The following is a 19,504-nucleotide window of genomic DNA, read 5'->3' as shown; positions in this document are numbered from 1 at the left end:
TACGAACCTCTTTGCGATTCACTCAATTAAGTCAAAATAATGTTCCATGGGGTATTTTTCACCTGGAAAGAGGGAAGGTTTCAATGGTTTTCCCATTTGGGAGGTTGCTCCAGAGCCTCTCTGCTCTGGTGGTCAGCGAAAGAGCATCCACTGCTTGTTTCGTCCCCCTAAACCTACTCATTGCTGGTTAATTTTGTTCCCTTCTGCTCCCTCACGTCTCAACATCTTCCTCACGAAGGTCCAAGGGCGATGTTTCAGCACCAAATCTTTCCTGCTAAGGAGGCACCGCACCCCAACTCGGTCTCATCATTGAAAAAGATCATGAGTTGAAAATAAGATTCTACCTGCATGTGACCTGCTGCCTGGATTTGTACGTGGTCTGTGTAGCTGAAAGGGACATGGGCTCATGGCAGGGACTTGGGTCACCCTCAGCCAGGAATGTCCTTTTTTTCGGTGTTTCCAGCCGTAGTCTCGATGCTCTGTCTCTGCCTGGTGATTGGAAACACTCCTGGAATCATCCGGGTTGGAAAAGACCCTTCAGATCATCAAGTCCAACTGTTCCCCCACCCCTGGCACAACCTCACATCCCTGAGAACCTCATGTCCGTCTGTCCAACCCCCCAGGGGTGGTGACTCCAGCACTGCCCTGGGCAGCCTGTTCCAATGCCCCACAGCCCTTTGGGGAAGAAATTGTTCCCCACATCCAACCTCAACCTCCCCTGGCGCAACTTGAGGCCGTTTCCTGTGCTCCTGGCGCTTGTTCCTGGGGAGCAGAGCCCGACCCCACTGGCTCCAAGCTCCTTTCAGGTAGATCATCCCACCGACTCCTCCAGGCCTTAGGCGCAGTCCTAAGCAGCACTGCAGAAGGTAGAAGAGGAGATACGCACATCAGAGGGTTTCTTCTGGGGCCTATTTAAATACTTTTTGATTATTTTTGTAATCGAAATAAATGGAGACTTTCAGGTCCTGGATCTCCAGCTCTCCTGGGACAACTTCCCTCCTCCGGACAGCAAGACAGAGAATGGATCAAGAAGGGGCCGGGGGGGGGCAAAACCTTCTGCATAGGTCACAAACTGCTCCAGGAGCATCTCTGCCGGTGCTGGGTCTTTGCCAGGACACATCCAGCTGCGTGACGGGGAGAAATCCGCAGCGAAGCAGAAGAAGATGGATGAAATAATCCCTCCAGCAAGGCCTGGCCCTCTCAGCACCCGGGGGAGCCTTGAGAGGAAGGAGAGTTTCCTGGTTTATTTTAGCAAAGTTAAGAAATGCAGTGTTTTGGGTTTGTGTGGCTGAGGGAGCAACAAAGCAACACCTTAGCTGCTTTTCTTCTAAATGTCACAAAAAGTCTCACTGTGCTCCTGCAAACAGCTCACCTGGCTGTGAATGAGTCATTAGGCAAAGAAAGGCACAAAGAGGACCGGCGGCTGGGAGCTGAAGCTGATGCACGTTAAAAACTGGAAAGAAGGTCCATGATTTGAACAGAGAGGGTGCACAGCTGCCAGAAGAAGCTGCCAGGAGCTTTGTATCCAGGGAAAATCAAGAGCGGGAGCCTTTGTGAGGAAGATGCTTTCATCGCAACAGAAGGGATCTGCTTCCATACAGCTGGAAGTCAGCGGAAATCTATAGGCTTCAATGTACCTGAGGCCAAATTATATGATTTAATAGTCCCTTTTGGGCTTAAAATATATCTGTCTCTAATAGATGTCAGAGAAACTCGTCAGTGAAGAGATGGACTCATTTTTCAGCGAGAAGTGTAGGACAATCATGGTAATTAGGAGTCACTGCTGTACCCCAAACTCAGTTTGGTGTGATGCTCCCTCCTCAGCCCCATTTTGTGGGTCCTGGGCTGCATCCCCAGCAGCGTGAGCAGCAGGTGGAGGGAGGGGATTCTGCCCCTCTGCTCCGCTCTGGTGAGACCCCCCTGCAGTGCTGGTCCAGCTCTGGGTCCTCAGCACAGGACACACATGGAGCTGCTGGAGAGGGGCCAGAGGAGCCCCAGGAATGATGCGAGGCTGGAACAGCTCTGCTGGGAGGACAGGCTGAGAGAGCTGGGGTGTTCAGCTGGAGAAGAGAAGCTCCGGGGAGACCTTAGTGTGGCCTTTCCGGACTTAAAAGGGGCCAAGAAGAAAGATGGGGATGGACTTTTGAGCAGGGCCTGTTGTGACAGGACAAGGGGTGATGGTTTTAAACTAAAGGAGGGAGATTCAGGTCGAACATGAGGAAGAAATTGTTGCCCTGAGGGTGGTGAGAGCCTGGCCCAGGTTGGCCAGAGAGGTGGTGGCTGAACCATCCCTGGAGACATCCCAGGCCAGGCTGGACGGGGCTCTGAGCAACCTGAGCTGGTGAAGATGTCCCTGCTCATGGTAGGGGTGGCACGGAGGGAGCTGGGAAGGTCTCTTCAACCCAAACTGTTCTGTGATTCTGTGAGGACATAGGGAATTAGGGGGTGTAGCCCCCTCCATGAACAGAGTGTTTGAGGTCATGGAACGGAGGATTGTCGTGAGGCCGACCTCCTCTTCATTGTGTTGCTCATCACAACCTCCCCTCACAAACGCAGCACCAGGCCGTCCCCCTCCAGCCCGTCCTCAAGCACAGCATTTTCTCTAGGAATTCCAAGTTCACAGAAGCAGAAGCCCAGTTTTCCTGGAACAGGAGAGCCGGTTTGAACCCAGCTCTGAGTCCTGCGTTGCTTCTTGCTTGGAGCACCCTGGAATTATCTAACAAGAGTCACTGCCCTGGTGGCCCTGCCTGGGGCTCCCTGGGTGAGATCAAAGGGCAGGACAACATCCACATGAGCAGTTTTGTCATGTCCGGGGTTTGCCACGAAAACACAGCTCAGAGCTGCGAGCCCGTGTCCTTGCAAAGTGTCAAGCAAAGAGCAGAGGTGCTGCAGAGCCGCTTCATGTATACGCTGAGCAGGAGTACAGCACAGACCCCCCTGGCTCTGCTTTTGGCCAAACTTTGTCCTCTCATCCTTCTCTCCCCTCTATGCACCAGATTGCAACAGGCACAAACATCTGGGCTGTCAGGCACGAGTCAGGAGCTCCAGGCGCTTCAGAAATGCAGGACAGGGCTGGCAGGGTGGCTCACGGAGCAGGAATCCAACACACGAGCCTGGTCTGCAGTGGAGGAGACTGGCCACACTAATCAACACCGATGAACTGGAGAGAAAAAGTCCATCATGAGCCTCGGCAGCTCCAGCCAAAAGGAACTGGAGCAGCAGTCAGCAGAGCTGGAAATCCCAACACGAAATGAAGCAGCCAGGGTGGCAAACTCCAAGATGGGGGCTCAGGGCAGCGGGTGGGAGCGTCTGCCACACAAGAAGGGGGAAATTTATGGGGAAGGAAAAAGAGAAGGGAGTGGGGAAGAGCCATGGGGAAATCACAGAATCATTTTGATTCGAAAAGGGCCTCAAGATAGAGTTCACTCATAACCCACCCCTGGCATTGCCCCATGTCCTGAGAACCTCATGTCCGTCTGTCCAACCCTCCAGCGATGGTGACTCCAGCACTGCCCTGGGCAGCCTGTTCCAATGCCCCACAGCCCTTTGGGGAAGAAATCGTTCCCCACATCCAACCTCAACCTCCCCTGGCGCAACTTGAGGCCGTTTCCTGTGCTCCTGGCGCTTGTTCCTGGGGAGCAGAGCCCGACCCCCCCTGGCTCCAAGCTCCTTTCAGGCAGTTCAGAGATCAGAAGGTCTCCCCTCAGCTCCTGTTCTCCAGCTGAACCCCCCAGGTCCCTCAGCCGCTCCCATCACACTTGTGCTCCATAAACGTGTGTTGGTTAAGGCTCACGAACACAAATCACCCCTCCTTGAAACCTGCCCAGCCCCATCCCGCTGGCCCTCCATCCCGCTCCCCTCACAGCGCTTCCCGCGCTAACATGGCGGCGGGGGCCGGACCGGCCACACTCAAGATGGCGGCCGCACCACGCAGTTGCCCTTCCAGGCATGCCACACTCAACATGGCCACCTTGATGGACGCGGCGGACGACCAATCAGCGTGCGAGAAGGAGCGAGGGGCGGGCGGATCGCGGGTACGTAGCACTGAGGGCACGGTTGGGTGCGCTGCGCGGTCGCTGCCACGTCGCGCTGCTCCATGTGAGACAGCGGGGACAGCGTGTCCCCCGGTGTCCCCCGCCCCCTCCGCTACGACACCGGGGCCCTGCGAACAGCGAGGGTTGTCCAAAAATTCTCGTTCCCCCCCCGCGAGAGTCTCGGGACGCACCGAGGGGCCGCTGGGAGCGACGAACGCGGGTCTGGGCGCAGCGATGAACGCGGCGCTGCCGAAGGTACCGGCGCTGGGGACACGGGAAAGGGCACGGGGGGCAAGAACTGACTCTGAGTTAGTGCCCTGGGTCACCTACCCTGGTGTATCTGCGACAGAGACCCCATCCAGGGACCCAGGGGTCACCCCAGCAACACAGGGTCCGTCACAGCCCCCCCAGCTCTGTCACTGCCCCTGGGGACCAGCAGGTCCTTGGTCCTCCCTGTCACTCTTTAATTTTTAATTACCCCCCTTGCCCCAGGGGACACGATGCAGGTCCTGCCTGGTGGGCTTGTGATGACAGTAAAGCTCTTTCATATATATATTTTTATATATATATATATATGGTGACAGTAAAGCTCTTTTATATACATATGGTGATAGTAAAGCTCTTATGTATTCTTTTTAATATTTTATATGTATTTTAAAATTTATTTTAAAATTTATTTTAAACTATTTTTAATATCTTTTATATTATAGATGAGGTACTCAGTGACATGGGTTAGTGCCAGGGTTGTGTTATAGTTGGACTCGATGATCTTGGGGGGGCTTTTCCACCCAAAATGCTTCTCTGATTCTTTGCCCCACAAGCTGGTTTTTTCCTCCGGCCACATAGAGCTGGAACGAGCAGGAGGGTTTGATCCCTACAGATCACAGGGGATCTCCCACCCCAGCTTCTTGGATCCCGGAGCAAAGCGAGGGGATGCACGAGAAGGTCACCACACTCATCATCATCCTCCTGCTTCATCCCTCTGAGTTGTGATGATATTCTGGGGTGTGATATTCTGGAGAGACTGGGAGGGTTATTGGTATGTTCTGAAGGTCTCGGGTGTTGTTTCCATGCTGTATTTTGGGAAGCGATAGTGAAAACTCGCAGTGTATTTGCATTTTGACCGTGGTTGCTCATTGCAGGCGCTGTGCTTGAAGAAGGGAGCGTTGCTGAAGCAGGTGTTGGCGCTCAGCAGGTGAGTCTGACATCAAACCCGGTGAATAAAACACACTATAGGGCATTGAAAACCCTTGGTCACTTTTACTGAGACTCTCAGAGCACATATGTGGCAGAAAAAGCACTTTTTGCAAAGGGAAATCTTTTAGTGGTGGGGGGAGGCTCAGCTGAAAGGGCTGTGGGGTATGGAGAACAAAGAGTTTCTTTGCTAACAGGATTCAACCTGTGTCTGAGGAACTTGGGCTGTGAGCCTTTGCTCAAGGAGATGTTTTATTTCCATAGGTGGGTGAAATCAGGGCTTTTAACAATGATCTTATTTCCTACAGAGCAGCAACACCCAGAGAAAACCGTCTGTGCGCTGCAGGTAAGGCCTCCTAATAACCCAACGCAAGGCCAAAACTTCGCTTATCCAAAATAAATACTACATTTCAGCATTTACGTCTCTTTTACATATTTTTTTTTAGCCAATTTTGGTCTGGTTAAATAACCTTATCAGGCACTTTTCCTCTTCCATACCTTTTTTCTTAACCCTTTCTTCTGTTTCTCTGCTCTTGGTTGAGCTGTGGGGTAACACCAACCAGATGCCATTCACTAGATTAATGTCCAGGAAATGACTTTTACACCCCTGTGAGCTCCCGCTTCAAAATTTCTTGAGCTGGTGGAGTCCACTGTCGCAATTTAAAGTCAAATTTGATTTTGATGCGGAGGCAAAGCATAACCAAGTGCCTTAGATCCTTGGTGTTCCGTTTCTCTTTGCTGTTCTGAGCTCTGTTGATGAAAATGAGGATTATTGAGGGTTTCGTTTTACCCTGGAGAAGGAAGTATAAATAAAACGTTGAGGCCGTTTTGATTTGGCTTCCGAGCACATGAATATTTGAACAGAGCTGGGTTTTAAACTAAATGGGGCTCAGATCCGTTGTAGTAGCATCACTGCTGTCGCGTGAGAGGAGACAGATGTAGCATTTCATCAGCATCCTCCCCATCCACGGGTGCTGACAAGTCTGTCTTTGCTCGAGAATTCACCTGGGAGTGAATTAAATGAGTCATTTTTAATCTCTCCCTCCCTTATTTGCTGCTCGCCGTAACCAACTGTGAATTACAACATTCTGGCTGTGGCACCGAGGATAAATTCACACCCCCCCGTGTGGATTTTGGGCTCTCAGAAGCACCCGTGTGTGTTTGTTTAGAGAAGGGCCCTGTGTTGTTCAGCTGGAAACGCGTTTCCTCTGCTTTAATTTTAAGGCAACGGGCTCGTGAGTGTCCACAGACACTACAAATCCCATCCTGCGCACGGCATTGGGAGGTTCAAATATCTGCTCCCAAAGGAGGTAGGAATAACATTTTCTTCTGACCCGTCTTCTTACAGTTCGATTTAAGCATGGGTATTATGAATTCCAAGGCTGATGAATCATATTAAAAAAGAATAATGATTTACATGTGTTACATCACATGAAATACCCACTCAAAACACCACAGAAATTCTTTTGTCTGGTATATTCTTCTTAATGGGGGGTAAGGATCTCTTCTTGACGCTGAATTTAACACCTCAACTTCAGATTATTGCACAGTATTATGAGGAGGGCTTCCCTGCATTTAAACATTTTACATTCCCTCAAATTTGGAAATATGACAATTTTGGTGGAAGGAAGAAACAATAATTCACTTAGACAGCTGCCTCGAAGGCAGAACTTGAAATAAAACCCAGTTTGTTTTCTACTCTTGGGTTTCTCCTGGAAGGAATTAATCACGGTGCGCATGTGTTTTCTGTGTGAATCCTGCGGTGCTGCCATCCAAGAGCCGAACTGCTTGACTTGAGAACATCGGTTACGATAATGTCATCCCAATTTGGTGATCGGGGACAGCGAGCACACATGGGCTGCAATATGTTCCATGTAGTTCAGCAAAACGTTTGTCAGAAGAAAGAACCTTTACATGGTCTAAACTGAGGGAGTGCGGTCTGGATGAGCGGGTAGTGAGGTGGACTGGGAACTGGCTGAAGGGAAGAAGCCAGAGAGTCATGGGCAATGGGGCAGAGTCCAGTTGAGGCCTGGATCCAGTGCAGAGCCTCAGGGGGCAGTGCTGGGGCCGGGATTATTCAATATATTCATCAATGACTTGGATGAGGGAACAGAGTGACTGTCAGCAAGTTTGCTGGGGACACCAAGCTGGGAGGAGTGGCTGACACGCCAGAGGCTGTGCTGCCATCAGAGACCTGGACAGGCTGGAGAGTTGGGTGGGGAGAAATGGAATGAACTAGAACAAGGGCAAGTGTAGAGTCTGGAATCTGGGCAGGAACAACCCCAGGTTCCAGTGTAAGTTGGGGAAGGAGCTGTTGGAGAGCAGTGTAGGGGAAAGGGAGCTGGGGGTGCTGGGGCCAGCAGGGTGAGCATGAGCCAGCACTGGGCCCTTGTGGCCAGGAAGGCCAATGGTACCTGGGGTGGGTTAGAAGGGGGTGGTCAGTAGGTCAGAGAGGTTCTCCTGCCCCTCTGCTCTGCCCTGGGGAGACCACCCCTGGAATATTGTGTCCAGTTGTGGCCCCTCAGTTCCAGAAGGACAGGGAACTGCTGGAGAGAGTCCAGCGCAGCCACCAAGATGCTGAAGGGAGTGGAGCATCTCCCGTGTGAGGAAAGGCTGAGGGAGCTGGGGCTCTGGAGCTGGAGAAGAGGAGACTGAGGGGTGACATCGTTCATGGGGATCAAGATGGAAAGGGTGAGTGTCAGGAGGATGGAGCCAGGCTCCAAGGGGCAATGGGTGCAAACTGGAACACAGGAGGTTTCACTTAAATTTGAGAAGAAACTTGTTCCTGGTGAGGGTGTCAGAGCCTGGCCCAGGCTGCCCAGGGAGGTTGTGGAGTCTCCTTCTCTGCAGACATTCAAACCCGCCTGGACACCTTCCTGTGGAACCTCAGCTGGGTGTTCCTGCTCCATGGGGGGATTGCACTGGATGAGCTTTCCAGGGCCCTTCAACCCCTGACATTCTGGGATTCTAGAATTCTTTCTCCTGTGTGAGCACAAGTTAATGTTGTTTTATCTCCACCTTTATCCAAAAAGAGATAATTTTTTTCCTTTTCATTTTAAAAAAATTACAGGTTCCAAAGAGGAAGAAGGATAAAGTACAGATGAAAGAGATAAATCTTGGGACCGAACATGAGTATGGAGATCTCAACATCCAGATGACTTCCTATGATATGTGTCTGGTGGAACATTTTGCTCAATATGTGCATAGGCTCTGCAACCGGCTCTCCATCAGAGTGAATGAAAGGTATGAGGAACATCATAAGAGCATAGAATAATTTGCTTGGAAGAGACCCTTGAGATCATTGCCCTTTCCGGGAAGAAATTGTTCCTAAGATCCAACCTGTAAATAAGTGTAAAGCTGCCCGGTGTTCTCTATGTGTGTCTGCAGGGTTTGGGATGCTTTATTCGGATAAGGAAGGCTGAAATAGAGTTGTTCAGGCGCTGAACCATTTCAGGTGGCCTCAAGTTGGGCCAGGGGAGGTTGAGGTTGGGTGTGGGGAACGATTTCTTCCCCAAAGGGCTGTGGGGCATTGGAACAGGCTGCCCAGGGCAGTGCTGGAGTCACCATCCCTGGAGGGGTTGAAAATACACATAGATGAGGTTCTCAGGGACATGGGGCAGTGCCAGGGGTCGGGGAACAGTTGGACTTGATGATCTTCAGCGTCTTTTCCAACCAAAATGATTTTATGGTTCTGTGACGGAACGGATCTCAAGGAAAAAAACTGAGTAAAAACACTTAAGCCTATGGGTGCTGAGCTCAGGACCTTAAGTCTTGCTGCCTTTCGCTGCTGTTTTTCCTTTATAACCTTTTACCCAGGCGTATATTGCAGAGTAAGCAAGTGGTACTGAATATACAAGGTGAAGGAGCTTGGGAAACCCTTGAAGCCTGTGGGAGGAGGATATTGTCGCTGGAGAAGCACTAAGGCAGTAAAAACACTTAGTGCTGATTATCTAAAATGTGTGTCTTTACCTGTACATCTGAGTATAAACGCTGGTTCCTCCTCACGCCAGTTAAACCTGTCAAGAATCATTTGCTTTATGTTCATTTACTTGGATGAACTGTCACCCGTAGATCAGTTACTTGTAGCATCTTTGTGATGTTTCTTGGACAAATAAAGCACTAAAACCTGACCCATCTCTAACTGACAGGTGTTTGTTATGAGCAGGATACCCGGTGACGATAAGAAATGACAAATTCCATCAGCAGCAACGCAATCCCACAGCCTGAGGCTATTGGTACCACTTTCAGCCTTAGGTGTTATTACCTGTGTCACACTTGTGCCCTCTGAGGTTGGACTTGGTGCACAGAGTTCAATATGTGCAGAAAGAAATGATTTACCCTTAAAGAGCAAAATCTATAGGGTAAAACATGGGCGGTAGGATGTAGCCTGTTGTTACTGATGCCATGGAAATGGAGTAACTGTAACCAGAGAGCAAAATCTGACCCGCTGCCTTGTTATTAAATTCACTGTAAATTCCTGATACATTTGCTGTAAATTCCTGAGAAGTTCACTGTAAATTTCTGGAAAAAAATCACCATAAATTCCCGATAAATTCACCATAAATTCCCGATCAATTCCCAGCGGTGAATGCAATATCCTTGCAGTGGTGCGTTGCGGCAGTGGTTTTTAGCTCCGTTCCCAATTAAAATAGATAGACTATTAAAAAATAAGTTGGAATTGTCGCTTTAAAGCTCTCCTTCAAATGTAAAGTTAGAAGTTCTGTTCTCAGGCTGGTGTTTGTAGCTGAATTTGCTGGTAATAGCGCTGCACGCTTCCCCCTTATCTCCTTCCAGTAAAACACCCAGCTTCTGCCAGCGCTTGATTTGCGAGATACATTGTTTGCATAATTAATTTCTCATTAAAAGTTAATCTTCCTGCCGCGTTCCCTGCTGCTGGCAGTCGATTCGTTCCTGTAAAGTGGTGCAAATTCGTCCTTCCCCGTCCTAACTGTGTGGTTCCTGCAGCTACGCCATGCCCACCAAAACCGACGAGGTGCTGTTCTTGGAGGAGCGAGGTTCCAAAATGCAGCTGGATGCGGTTCTCACCACCCACCAGAGGGTTGTCCAGGTACGAGCTGGTGTTTGCCACCGTGGTTCTTGTGGCAGATACATATATATATCTGTAACCATGAATGAGTCACCCCTCAGTCTCCTCTTCTCCAGCTCCAGAGCCCCAGCTCCCTCAGCCTTTCCTCACACGGGAGATGCTCCACTCCCTTCAGCATCTTGGTGGCTGCGCTGGACTCTCTCCAGCAGTTCCCTGTCCTTCTGGAACTGAGGGGCCACAACTGGACACAATATTCCAGGGGTGGTCTCCCCAGGGCAGAGCAGAGGGGCAGGAGAACCTCTCTGACCTACTGACCACCCCCTTCTAACCCACCCCAGGTACCATTGGCCTTCCTGGCCACAAGGGCCCAGTGCTGGCTCATGCTCACCCTGCTGGCCCCAGGACCCCAGGTCCCTTTCCCCTACACTGCTCTCTAATAGGTCATTCCCAACTTACACTGGAACCTGGGGTTGTTCCTGCCCAGATCCAAGACTCTACACTTGCCCTTGTTCTAGTTCATTCCATTTCTCCCCGCCCAACTCTCCAGCCTGTCCAGGTCTCTGATGGCAGCACAGCCTCTGGCGTGTCAGCCACTCCTCCCAGCTTGGTGTCCCCAGCAAACTTGCTGACAGTCACTCTGTTCCCTCATCCAAGTCATTGATGAATATATTGAATAATCCCGGCCCCAGCACTGCCCCCTGAGGCTCTGCACTGGATCCAGGCCTCAACTGGACTCTGCCCCATTGCCCACGACTCTCTGGCTTCTTCCCTTCAGCCAGTTCCCAGTCCACCTCACTACCCGCTCATCCAGACCGCACTCCCTCAGTTCAGCTGTGAGGATGCTGTGGGACACTCTGTCAAATCCCTTACTCAAGTCAAGGTAGATCACGTCCACCACTCTGCCATCATCCATCCATCTTGTTATGTCCTCGTAAAAGTCAATGAGGTTGGTCAAGCACGACTTCCCCTTGGTGAAGCCATGCTGACTGACCCTAATGACCCTCTTATCCCTGATCTGCCTTGAGATGGCACCAAGGAGAAGTCGTTCCATCAGTTTCCCAGGGATGGAGGTGAGGCTGACCGGTCTAGAGTTACCCGGGTCCTCCTTCTTGCCTCATTTCTTGCTGAAAGTTGTTCACAAAGTAGCAGGCAGAAGAAGAGTTCCTGCATTCTGTATTTCAGAAGATTTATTATCTATTTTATGCAGAGTAATTAATACAAAGAGTGGAAAACCCATGCGTAAGGATGAAAGATTTGACAAACTCGCTGAAATTTAAAAATGGTATTAGCCAGCTTCAAAAGTGAAGGTAGATATTAATAGGTACTTGTCTGAGTGACTTTTTCCTAGTTTATAGTATGTTGCCTTGCTAAACCCGTGATGGATTACATTTTAAATCTAGAATTAGACTTTTCCCACTGGAGAGAGCTGATGTGTGGTTAACACCAGGGATGGAGGTTTGCTGTGGCAGCTTTTGTGTTGAAGTCTCGCCTAAATGAGCGTCTTTACGTGCAGGAAGCCATGCAGGTAGGGATGGGAAGCACAACATTCATAGAGAAGAACCAGAATAAGAGTTTGGGGATGTCTTGTATGTGAGAAGTGTGGGGACGAAGCAGAGAGCTTGGCTGCCGCAGGCTTGGACCAAACCAGCGTCTCTTCCCATGCTGTTAATATAACAAGTCCATTTTGTGCGTGATGTTCTGTTTGATTCTTCTTTCAGATCAGCGGTTTGAGTTCAACCTTCGCTCCGATCCTCCTGGAAATAATTCAGAGTAATCAGCCTGAAGGGGTCCATCTGTCAGTGGCAGAGGTATCTTGAATTTTACCTATTCCTTTGCATTTAGGAAGCAGATGTGATGCATGACTGGTCCTACCTTGGGACACCCAGCATCTCATCACTTGATCTATCAAAACCCATTACCTCTAATTCTTGATGAACGTTTCATTTTCCCTTTATCCTCCTATAATTAGTCGCAGATTCCCTGCAACCCTTCCCCACCAGGAACTTCATGGAGCGGTTGGTAGCAAAGCTGAGACTGGAAACCCAAATGTTGTGCCCAGTTTGGGTGGAATTTGCTCTGGGAGATGTTCAGCTTGTTTTCTATAGAAAGACCCAATAGTTTTCTCAGCACTGAGGGCTTGAGGACAGGACCCTGCTTACTAGTGGACCCAACATAAGGACATATTTAAACTTCTGTTGTGTTACATTCAGACAAAACAGTCACAGGAGGTGCTTTTTATATGGGGACTTTTTATAAGGACTTTTGTGGCTGGAAAGGGAAAGCAGCACAATGAATTCAAACAGGAAAACACAGTTGGTTTCTTTGAAGAATGTTTAGTTATCTCCAGCTCTGCAAACCAGAAGGAATACGGGAGAAGGTCTCTGGAGTCCGGTAATAATCTGATTTGGCTGCAGTCCTGTGTCTGCCTTAGGGCTCTTATTTTTTTCTTCTTAATTTTTGCTGGTAGCTTTTTCTCTGTAGGGAGAACGGTGACATTGGGCCATGGAGAGGAGAGGAGCCCCAGGAATGATGCGAGGCTGGAACAGCTCTGCTGGGGGACAGGCTGAGAGAGCTGGGGTGTTCAGCTGGAGAAGAGAAGCTCCGGGGAGACCTTAGTGCCGCCTTTCCGTGCTTAAAAGGGGCCAAGAAGAAAGATAGGGATGGACTTTTGAGCAGGGCCTGCTGTGATAGGACAAGGGGTGATGGTTTTAAACTAAAGGAGGGGAGATTGAGGCTGGATATAAAGAATTGTTGGCCCTGAGGGTGGTGAGAGCCTGGCCCAGGTTGGGCAGAGAGGTGGTGGCTGAACCATCCCTGGAGACATCCCAGGCCAGGCTGGACGGGGCTCTGAGCAACCTGAGCTGGTGAAGATGTCCCTGCTCATGGCAGGGGTGGCACTGGGGGAGCTGGAAGGTCCCTTAACCCAAACTGTCCTGTGATTCTATGATTCTTGAGCGTGATACCGCTGCCTACTCTTCCAACCGCAGTTCCCCAGGTGGGGAGGAGCCGACGAGGCTGAATTTCAGAGCAGCCCCTTGCAGTTACCACACTCCCTTTCCACCAGAATCTTTCCACCCTCAATGATTTACCCCCAACACCGCTCCTGTGCGAGGCTGGATGTAAGACAAGAGGTTTAGACCTCTCCCACCAGCTTCCAGGTGGAGCTGCCCATGAGTTCTGACCCTGCGGTGACTTCCCACTCCCTGCCTTCATTTAAGTCTTTTATTTTTCCACTTCTCAGCGATTCTCTTAGGGATAAGGTTTGTCTTCCTCTTGATTTCACAAAGTGCTCAAGAGGCGATTCGGATTTGCTCATTTTCCTTCCTTTTCCCTCCCTCCCCAGCACACCGAAGCTCATTTCAAGAGCCGATTGAAGTCCCGGCCGGAACTTGAAGAGCTGCTTGCGCAGATGAATTGAGGCGAGGAAGAAACGCTCCATCCACTTCAGAGCCGACTCCGGGAACGCAAAACCACTTGAACCTCCAGAAGGCGACTTCACTGCACTGATAATTTGGTGATCTGCAAGAAATTGGCACTGTTGTCAAGCAGTTTGTTGTAATAAAGAGATGTGTTTATAGCCGGGTCGTCTGTACTCTGACTGAACGGGGTGCAGGATAAAATGTGGGTTTACTTTTCCCAGTTCTAAGCTTTTAATCTATTTTTTCCTGCCTGTTTGGCTTTTGGTATTTGAGGATTTCTGCAGGTTTCAGTCTGCGGAAATCTCTGCAAGTTAATGATACTTTACCGCAGCAATTTGATGTTGAAGTGACCCATCCTGCTCCTTTCTTCAGCTGGAGGCCAGAGCGACGCGTTATTCTTGTAAAACCGCTTAAATCGGAGCTTTACCAACACAAATGGAGCCTCAGAGCCCTGGGAGGGTTGGGGATAATCATCCCCAAGCAGCTCAACTCCTTTCCGATGGAAAAAAGCATCAGAGGTGGCAAAATTTCCCCTTAATTTCTGATAAACCTTCCCCTGGATCACTGAAATCAACCCAGTCTTACAACACCCATTTGCTTGGTTTCAGCTAAGACAGACCCAATTCTGCTGGGTTTAACAGGTCCTTGTGCTGGGTTTATTCACTCCAATCTTCATTATTTCGAATTCTAAGGTGGGGTGCACTCAGTTGCTTTTATTTTGGGCCGGAGCTGACGTGATACCCGACCACACCATCCTTTGAAGTGTGTTCGAACCAAATTTAGGCCTTGGTTTGATGGACACTATGAGGAGGTTTTTCCTGCCCCCAAAACCAGTTTGTTTGTTTTCCCATTCTAGGCAGCTCTTTAAAAGAGGGAAAATAACTCATTAGCATCCTCCCCAAGATGAGTTGCTAGGAGATTGCATTCAGGTGAGCATTTCTCCTCACCAGAGCCTTTCTCCCACGTACTTGATGCTCCTGGAGCTTCCCAGGAGATGAATCCCCTCCAAAGTCCCATCCTGTGGGACATGAGGTTATCGCTGCTGGAAAAGCTCTGGAGTCATAGAACAGTTTGGGTTAAAGGGACCTTCCCAGCTCCCCCAGTGCCACCCCTGCCATGAGCAGGGACATCTTCACCAGCTCAGGTTGCTCAGAGCCCCGTCCAGCCTGGCCTGGGATGTCTCCAGGGATGGTTCATCCACCACCTCTCTGCCCAACCTGGGCCAGGCTCTCACCACCCTCAGGGACAACAATTTCTCCTTCATGTCTGGCCTGAATCTCCCTCCTTTAGTTTAAACCATCACCCCTTGTCCTGTCACAACAGGCCCAGCTCCAAAGTCTGTCCCCATCTTTCTTCTAATCCCCTTTTAACTCCAGAAAGGCTTCAATACAGTTGAAATCCACAGCAGGGATGTTACACCCATGCCGCGAATGCTCCAAATTTGGGACATTTGGGGCTGGAAACTCCCACCCAACCCTACAGACATCCCCTCTGAGCTCCCAGTTATCCCCAGCAGCACAAAGACACTGGAGCCAGGATAACAAACCACTAGATTTAATTTCCCAACGACGCAGCGTGGATTATTAAAAATATATCACAGAAAACGGGTCAAACAGCGCAGGGGCGCCAATGGTGGCGTCCCCACGGGTCTCAGTCGCCGGCGGGCTCGTGGCGCGCGGGGGGCGGCTGGCGGGGCCGCTGGCGCCGCTCCATGCACTCGCCGAAGGCGCGGAGCTGGGCCTGGCAGTGCCGCCAGTCCTGCCGCTCCGCCATGCACTCCTGCAGCGCCCGGTGCTGCGCCAGGCAGCCCGTCCGCCCGATCATGGCGTCCACGGGGTCCTCATCCTCATCTTCCTCCAGCGACCGGGGGTTCCTGGCGTGGCCGGGTCTCGCCATCGCTGGGCTGGGTGGGTGTCACACAGCTGGTGGGCATCAGGGTGTTGTCACCCCCTGGAGAGCCCTGCTTGGGTCAATGATCCTGTTTTTGGGGGAACACACCAAAGTGCCTTGTACCTCCGTAGGTGCCCCTGTGTGTTCCACATTCTCCAGGAGGAGCTCTGCACCCCACCATAGAGCCCCCAAACCCCAGCACCCCACATGCACCTTACCCCACCCATGGGTGCCCCCATATGCTCCATGCACCCCAAAGGAGCTCAGCACCTCCCAAGCAGCCCCCGGCCCCCCATGAACCTTATACCACCCCCCAATAGGTGCCCAGCACCCCCATGAACCTTATACCCTCCCCATAGGTGCCCAGCACTCTCCATGCACCTTTACCCCACCCATGGATGCCCCCATATGTTTAATGCACCCCAGGAGGCGCATGGCGCCCCCCAAACAGCCCCCAACCCCTCATGAGTACCCAGCACCCCATGCACCTTATATCCCCACCATAGGTGTCCAGCACTCCCCACACACCTTAGTCCCACCCATGGGTGTCCCATACTCTTCATGCACACCAGGAGGAGCTCAGCACCCTCCCACACAGCTCCCAACCCCCCAGGAGTGCCCAGCACCCCCCATGCACCTTAATCCCACCCATAGGTGCCCAGCACCCCTTCATATACCATACCCCCCACCCATGGGTGCTCAGCACCCTCCATATCACCATGAGTGTCCCATATGCTCCACCCACCCCGGGAGAAGCTCAGCACCCCACATGCAGCCCCCAGCCCCCCATGTGTGCCCAGCACCCCCATGCACCTTAACCCCACCCATAGGTGCCCAGCACCCCCCATGCACCTTATACCCACCCATGGGTATCGAGGAGTCCCCTACAGCTTTACCCCCATCCATACGTCCCCAGGAACCCCCACGCACCTTACTCCCACCCATGGGTGCCCCGATATGTTTCATGCACCCCAGGAAGAGCTCAGCAATCCTCACTCAGCCCCCAGCCCTCCATGGTTGCCCAGCACGTACCATACACCCTTTATCTCCTTCCCGCCCCCACCCATGATTTTCCAGCACCTCCCCTACACATTACCCCCACCTATGGTTACCCAGCACCCTCCATACCCTCCCGCACTCCAGCCCCCCCATACCTGACCAGCAACGCAGCGCGGCCCCTTTAAGGCTGGCGTCGCGGACGGCACCACCGGGTGGGGCGTGGCCTCGGGAGCGCTCTCTGATTGGAGGATGTCTTTCCCTTCCGCTTCCACCCCGCGGGGGCTGACGGGAAGGAAGGAGGCGGAAGGCGGTGCGGATGCCTCGATAAGATGGCGGCGACGCTGCGGATCCAGAGCGACTGGAGCCAAGTGTTGAGGTGAGTCCGGCCCTCCAGGTCCCTTCCCCAGCCCTCGGTCCCTTCCCCGCACTTAGCCTCGCTCTTTCTCTCCGCAGGAGGGACGAGGGTGAGGCTTGGCTGAGCTGCCGGAGCCCGGGTGAGCGCTGAGGGGCCTAAGGAGGCGGGAACGGGAGGGGTTTGGGGGACCTGGTGGGTTATGAGGGGACCCTGTGGTTTGGAGGGGGGTGTCCTGTGCTTTGGGGGTGTCCCGTGGTTGGGGCGGGGCTGTGGATAAGGAGCAGATGAGGGCAGTTCTAGGTTGTGAGGATGGTTGAGGGGGATCTAATTGGTTATGAGAAGTGAGGGTGGTTGGGGGAATCTAATGGGCTGGGAGGGGGTGAAAGAGATTGAGGAGGGGCTGTGGGTTAAGAAGGGATGAGAACAATTGGGGATCATAGAATCCCAGAATGTGAGGGTTTGAAGGGACCTGGAAAGCTCATCCAGTGCAATCCCCCCATGGAGCAGGAACACCCAGCTGAGGTTCCACAGGTAGGTGTCCAGGCGGGTTTGAATGTCTGCAGAGAAGGAGACTCCACAACCTCCCTGGGCAGCCTGGGCCAGGTTCTGACACCCTCACCAGGAACAAGTTTCTTCTCAAATTTAAGTGGAACCTCCTGTGTTCCAGTTTGTACCCATTACCCTTTGTCCTATCACTGGTTGTCACCGAGAAGAGCCTGGCTCCATCCTCCTGACACTCACCCTTTCTATATCTGTAACCATGAATGAGTCCCCCCTCAGTCTCCTCTTGTCCAGCTCCAGAGCCCCAGCTCCCTCAGCCTTTCCTCACACGGGAGATGCTCCACTCCCTTCAGCATCTTGGTGGCTGCGCTGGACTCTCTCCAGCAGTTCCCTGTCCTTCTGGAACTGAGGGGCCACAACTGGACACAATATTCCAGGGGTGGTCTCCCCAGGGCAGAGCAGAGGGGCAGGAGAACCTCTCTGACCTACTGACCACCCCCTTCTAACCCACCCCAGGTACCATTGCCCTTCCTGACCACAAGGGCCCAGTGCTGGCTCATGCTCACCCTGCTGTCCCCAGCACCCCCAGGTCCCTTTCCCCTACACTGCTCTCCAACAGCTTCTTCCCCAACTTACACTGGAACCTGGGGTTGTTCCTGCCCAGATCCAAGACTCTACACTTCCCTTCTTCTGTTTCATTAAGTTTTTTCCTGCTTAACCCTGTGGGTTAGAAGGGGGTCAGGGGAGTTTGAGGGTCTAGGGATTAGAAGGGGGTGAGGGGCATTAGGGGGTACTTTGTGGGTTATGAGGAGTGAAAGCATTTGAGGGTATGTGCTATGGTTTGGAGGGGTGAAGGCAGTTGGGGGATGCCCTGTGGTTTAAGGGGGGTTGAGAGTGGTTTAGAGGTGCTGTGTGGTTTAAGGGGATGGTGAGGGTGGTTGGAGGGCTCAGGGGTTTAGGGGAAGATGAATTGACAGAGGGATCTGGTGTCTGGTATGAGCAGCTGCTCTTCTTGCAGGAAAACCGACCCTGTACGGCAGCCTGACCCGCCGCGGGCTCAGCACTGAGGGTGTCCCTGACATCGCTGCTTCCGAGGGCTTCGTGGTTGGGGAGGTCACCAAGGTACCAGGGCCTGGGAACCACCTTCCATGCATGAGGGGTCATGGAAATGATACGAGGCTGGAACAGCTCTGCTGGAGGACAGACTGAGAGAGTTGGGGTGTTCAGCTGGAGAAGAGAAGTTCCAAGGAGACCTTAGTGCGGCCTATCAGGAGTTAAAAGGGGCTGAGAAGAAAGATGGGGACAGACTTCTGAGCAGGGGCTGTTGTGATGGGACAAGGTGTGATGGTTTTAAACTAAAGGAGAGAGATTCAGGCCAGACGTGAGGAAGAAATTGTTGTCCCTGAGGGTGGTGAGAGCCTGGCCCAGGTTGGGCAGAGAGGTGGTGGCTGAACCATCCCTGGAGACATCCCAGGCCAGGCTGGACGGGGCTCTGAGCAACCTGAGCTGGTGAAGATGTCCCTGCTCATGGCAGGGGTGGCACTGGGGGAGCTGGGAAGGTCCCTTCAACCCAAACCCTTCTGCAATTCTATGATAAGTGACAGTATGCTTATACCAGTCAAAATAGTAGCCTAAAATTGTTGCCCAGTCCCATGCATGGTCCCATCTACCTTTCCTGGGCCTCCGCCCTGTACAGCACACGGAGCTGCTCTGTAACATCCCATAGTGTGACTGGGGCTGTATGTCATGGTTGGCCAGGCCACTGTAACCATCCTTTGACACACAGAGCCTGCAGGTTCAGCAGGCATAGAGAAACAAGTCCAACACTGCACCTTCTGTCATTCTTCGGGGTGTGAGAGACCAGGGCAGGGTCCAGATCATAATTCTGTCTTGGCAGCCTCTGTGTTTTGGTCGGACTAACAGCACTTCTGAAAGACAAGAAAGGCCTTGAGGTGCTGGAGCGAGTGGAGAGAAGGGAAGGGAGCTGGTGAGGGGCTGGAGCACAAGTGTGATGGGAGCGGCTGAGGGACCTGGGGGTTTGGCTGGAGAACAGGAGCTGAGGGGA

General features: G+C 52.0%; 2 protein-coding genes across 6 annotated transcripts; one reads left to right on the top strand and one right to left on the bottom strand.

Annotated features, from left to right (window-relative positions):
* Positions 1 to 4,062: 4,062 nt before the first annotated feature.
* Positions 4,063 to 13,852, top strand: MRPL48 (mitochondrial ribosomal protein L48). The gene is made up of 8 exons (XM_065833873.2): positions 4,063 to 4,289; positions 5,177 to 5,229; positions 5,537 to 5,574; positions 6,453 to 6,538; positions 8,299 to 8,471; positions 10,194 to 10,296; positions 11,994 to 12,083; positions 13,619 to 13,852. The coding sequence occupies exons 1-8, from the start codon at positions 4,269 to 4,271 to the stop codon at positions 13,691 to 13,693; spliced, it is 639 nt and encodes a 212-aa protein (XP_065689945.2). The 5' UTR covers positions 4,063 to 4,268; the 3' UTR covers positions 13,694 to 13,852.
* A 1,380-nt stretch (positions 13,853 to 15,232) lies between these two features.
* COA4 (cytochrome c oxidase assembly factor 4 homolog) lies at positions 15,233 to 16,824 on the bottom strand. Of its 5 annotated transcripts, none has more exons than XM_065855047.2 (2): positions 16,739 to 16,824; positions 15,233 to 15,672 (listed from the first exon to the last, which is right to left on the bottom strand). In XM_065855047.2, exon 2 carries the CDS (start codon positions 15,588 to 15,590, stop codon positions 15,345 to 15,347), a length of 246 nt encoding a protein of 81 aa, XP_065711119.2. In that variant the 5' UTR covers positions 15,591 to 15,672; positions 16,739 to 16,824; the 3' UTR covers positions 15,233 to 15,344. The 5 variants fall into 5 exon arrangements, with proteins under 5 accessions (XP_065711119.2, XP_065711137.2, XP_071659731.1 ...); XM_065855065.2 differs by having other exon boundaries at positions 15,233 to 15,654; positions 16,739 to 16,820; XM_071803630.1 differs by lacking the exon at positions 16,739 to 16,824 and adding an exon at positions 16,515 to 16,606 and having other exon boundaries at positions 15,233 to 15,654.
* Positions 16,825 to 19,504: the final 2,680 nt, after the last annotated feature.

This window comes from Patagioenas fasciata, chromosome 1 (genome assembly GCF_037038585.1).
Source record: "Patagioenas fasciata isolate bPatFas1 chromosome 1, bPatFas1.hap1, whole genome shotgun sequence".
In the NCBI taxonomy this organism is placed as follows: Eukaryota; Metazoa; Chordata; class Aves; order Columbiformes; family Columbidae; genus Patagioenas; species Patagioenas fasciata.
Note: the sequence above shows the minus strand (reverse complement) of the source record. Positions and strands in the feature narration are given on the sequence as shown.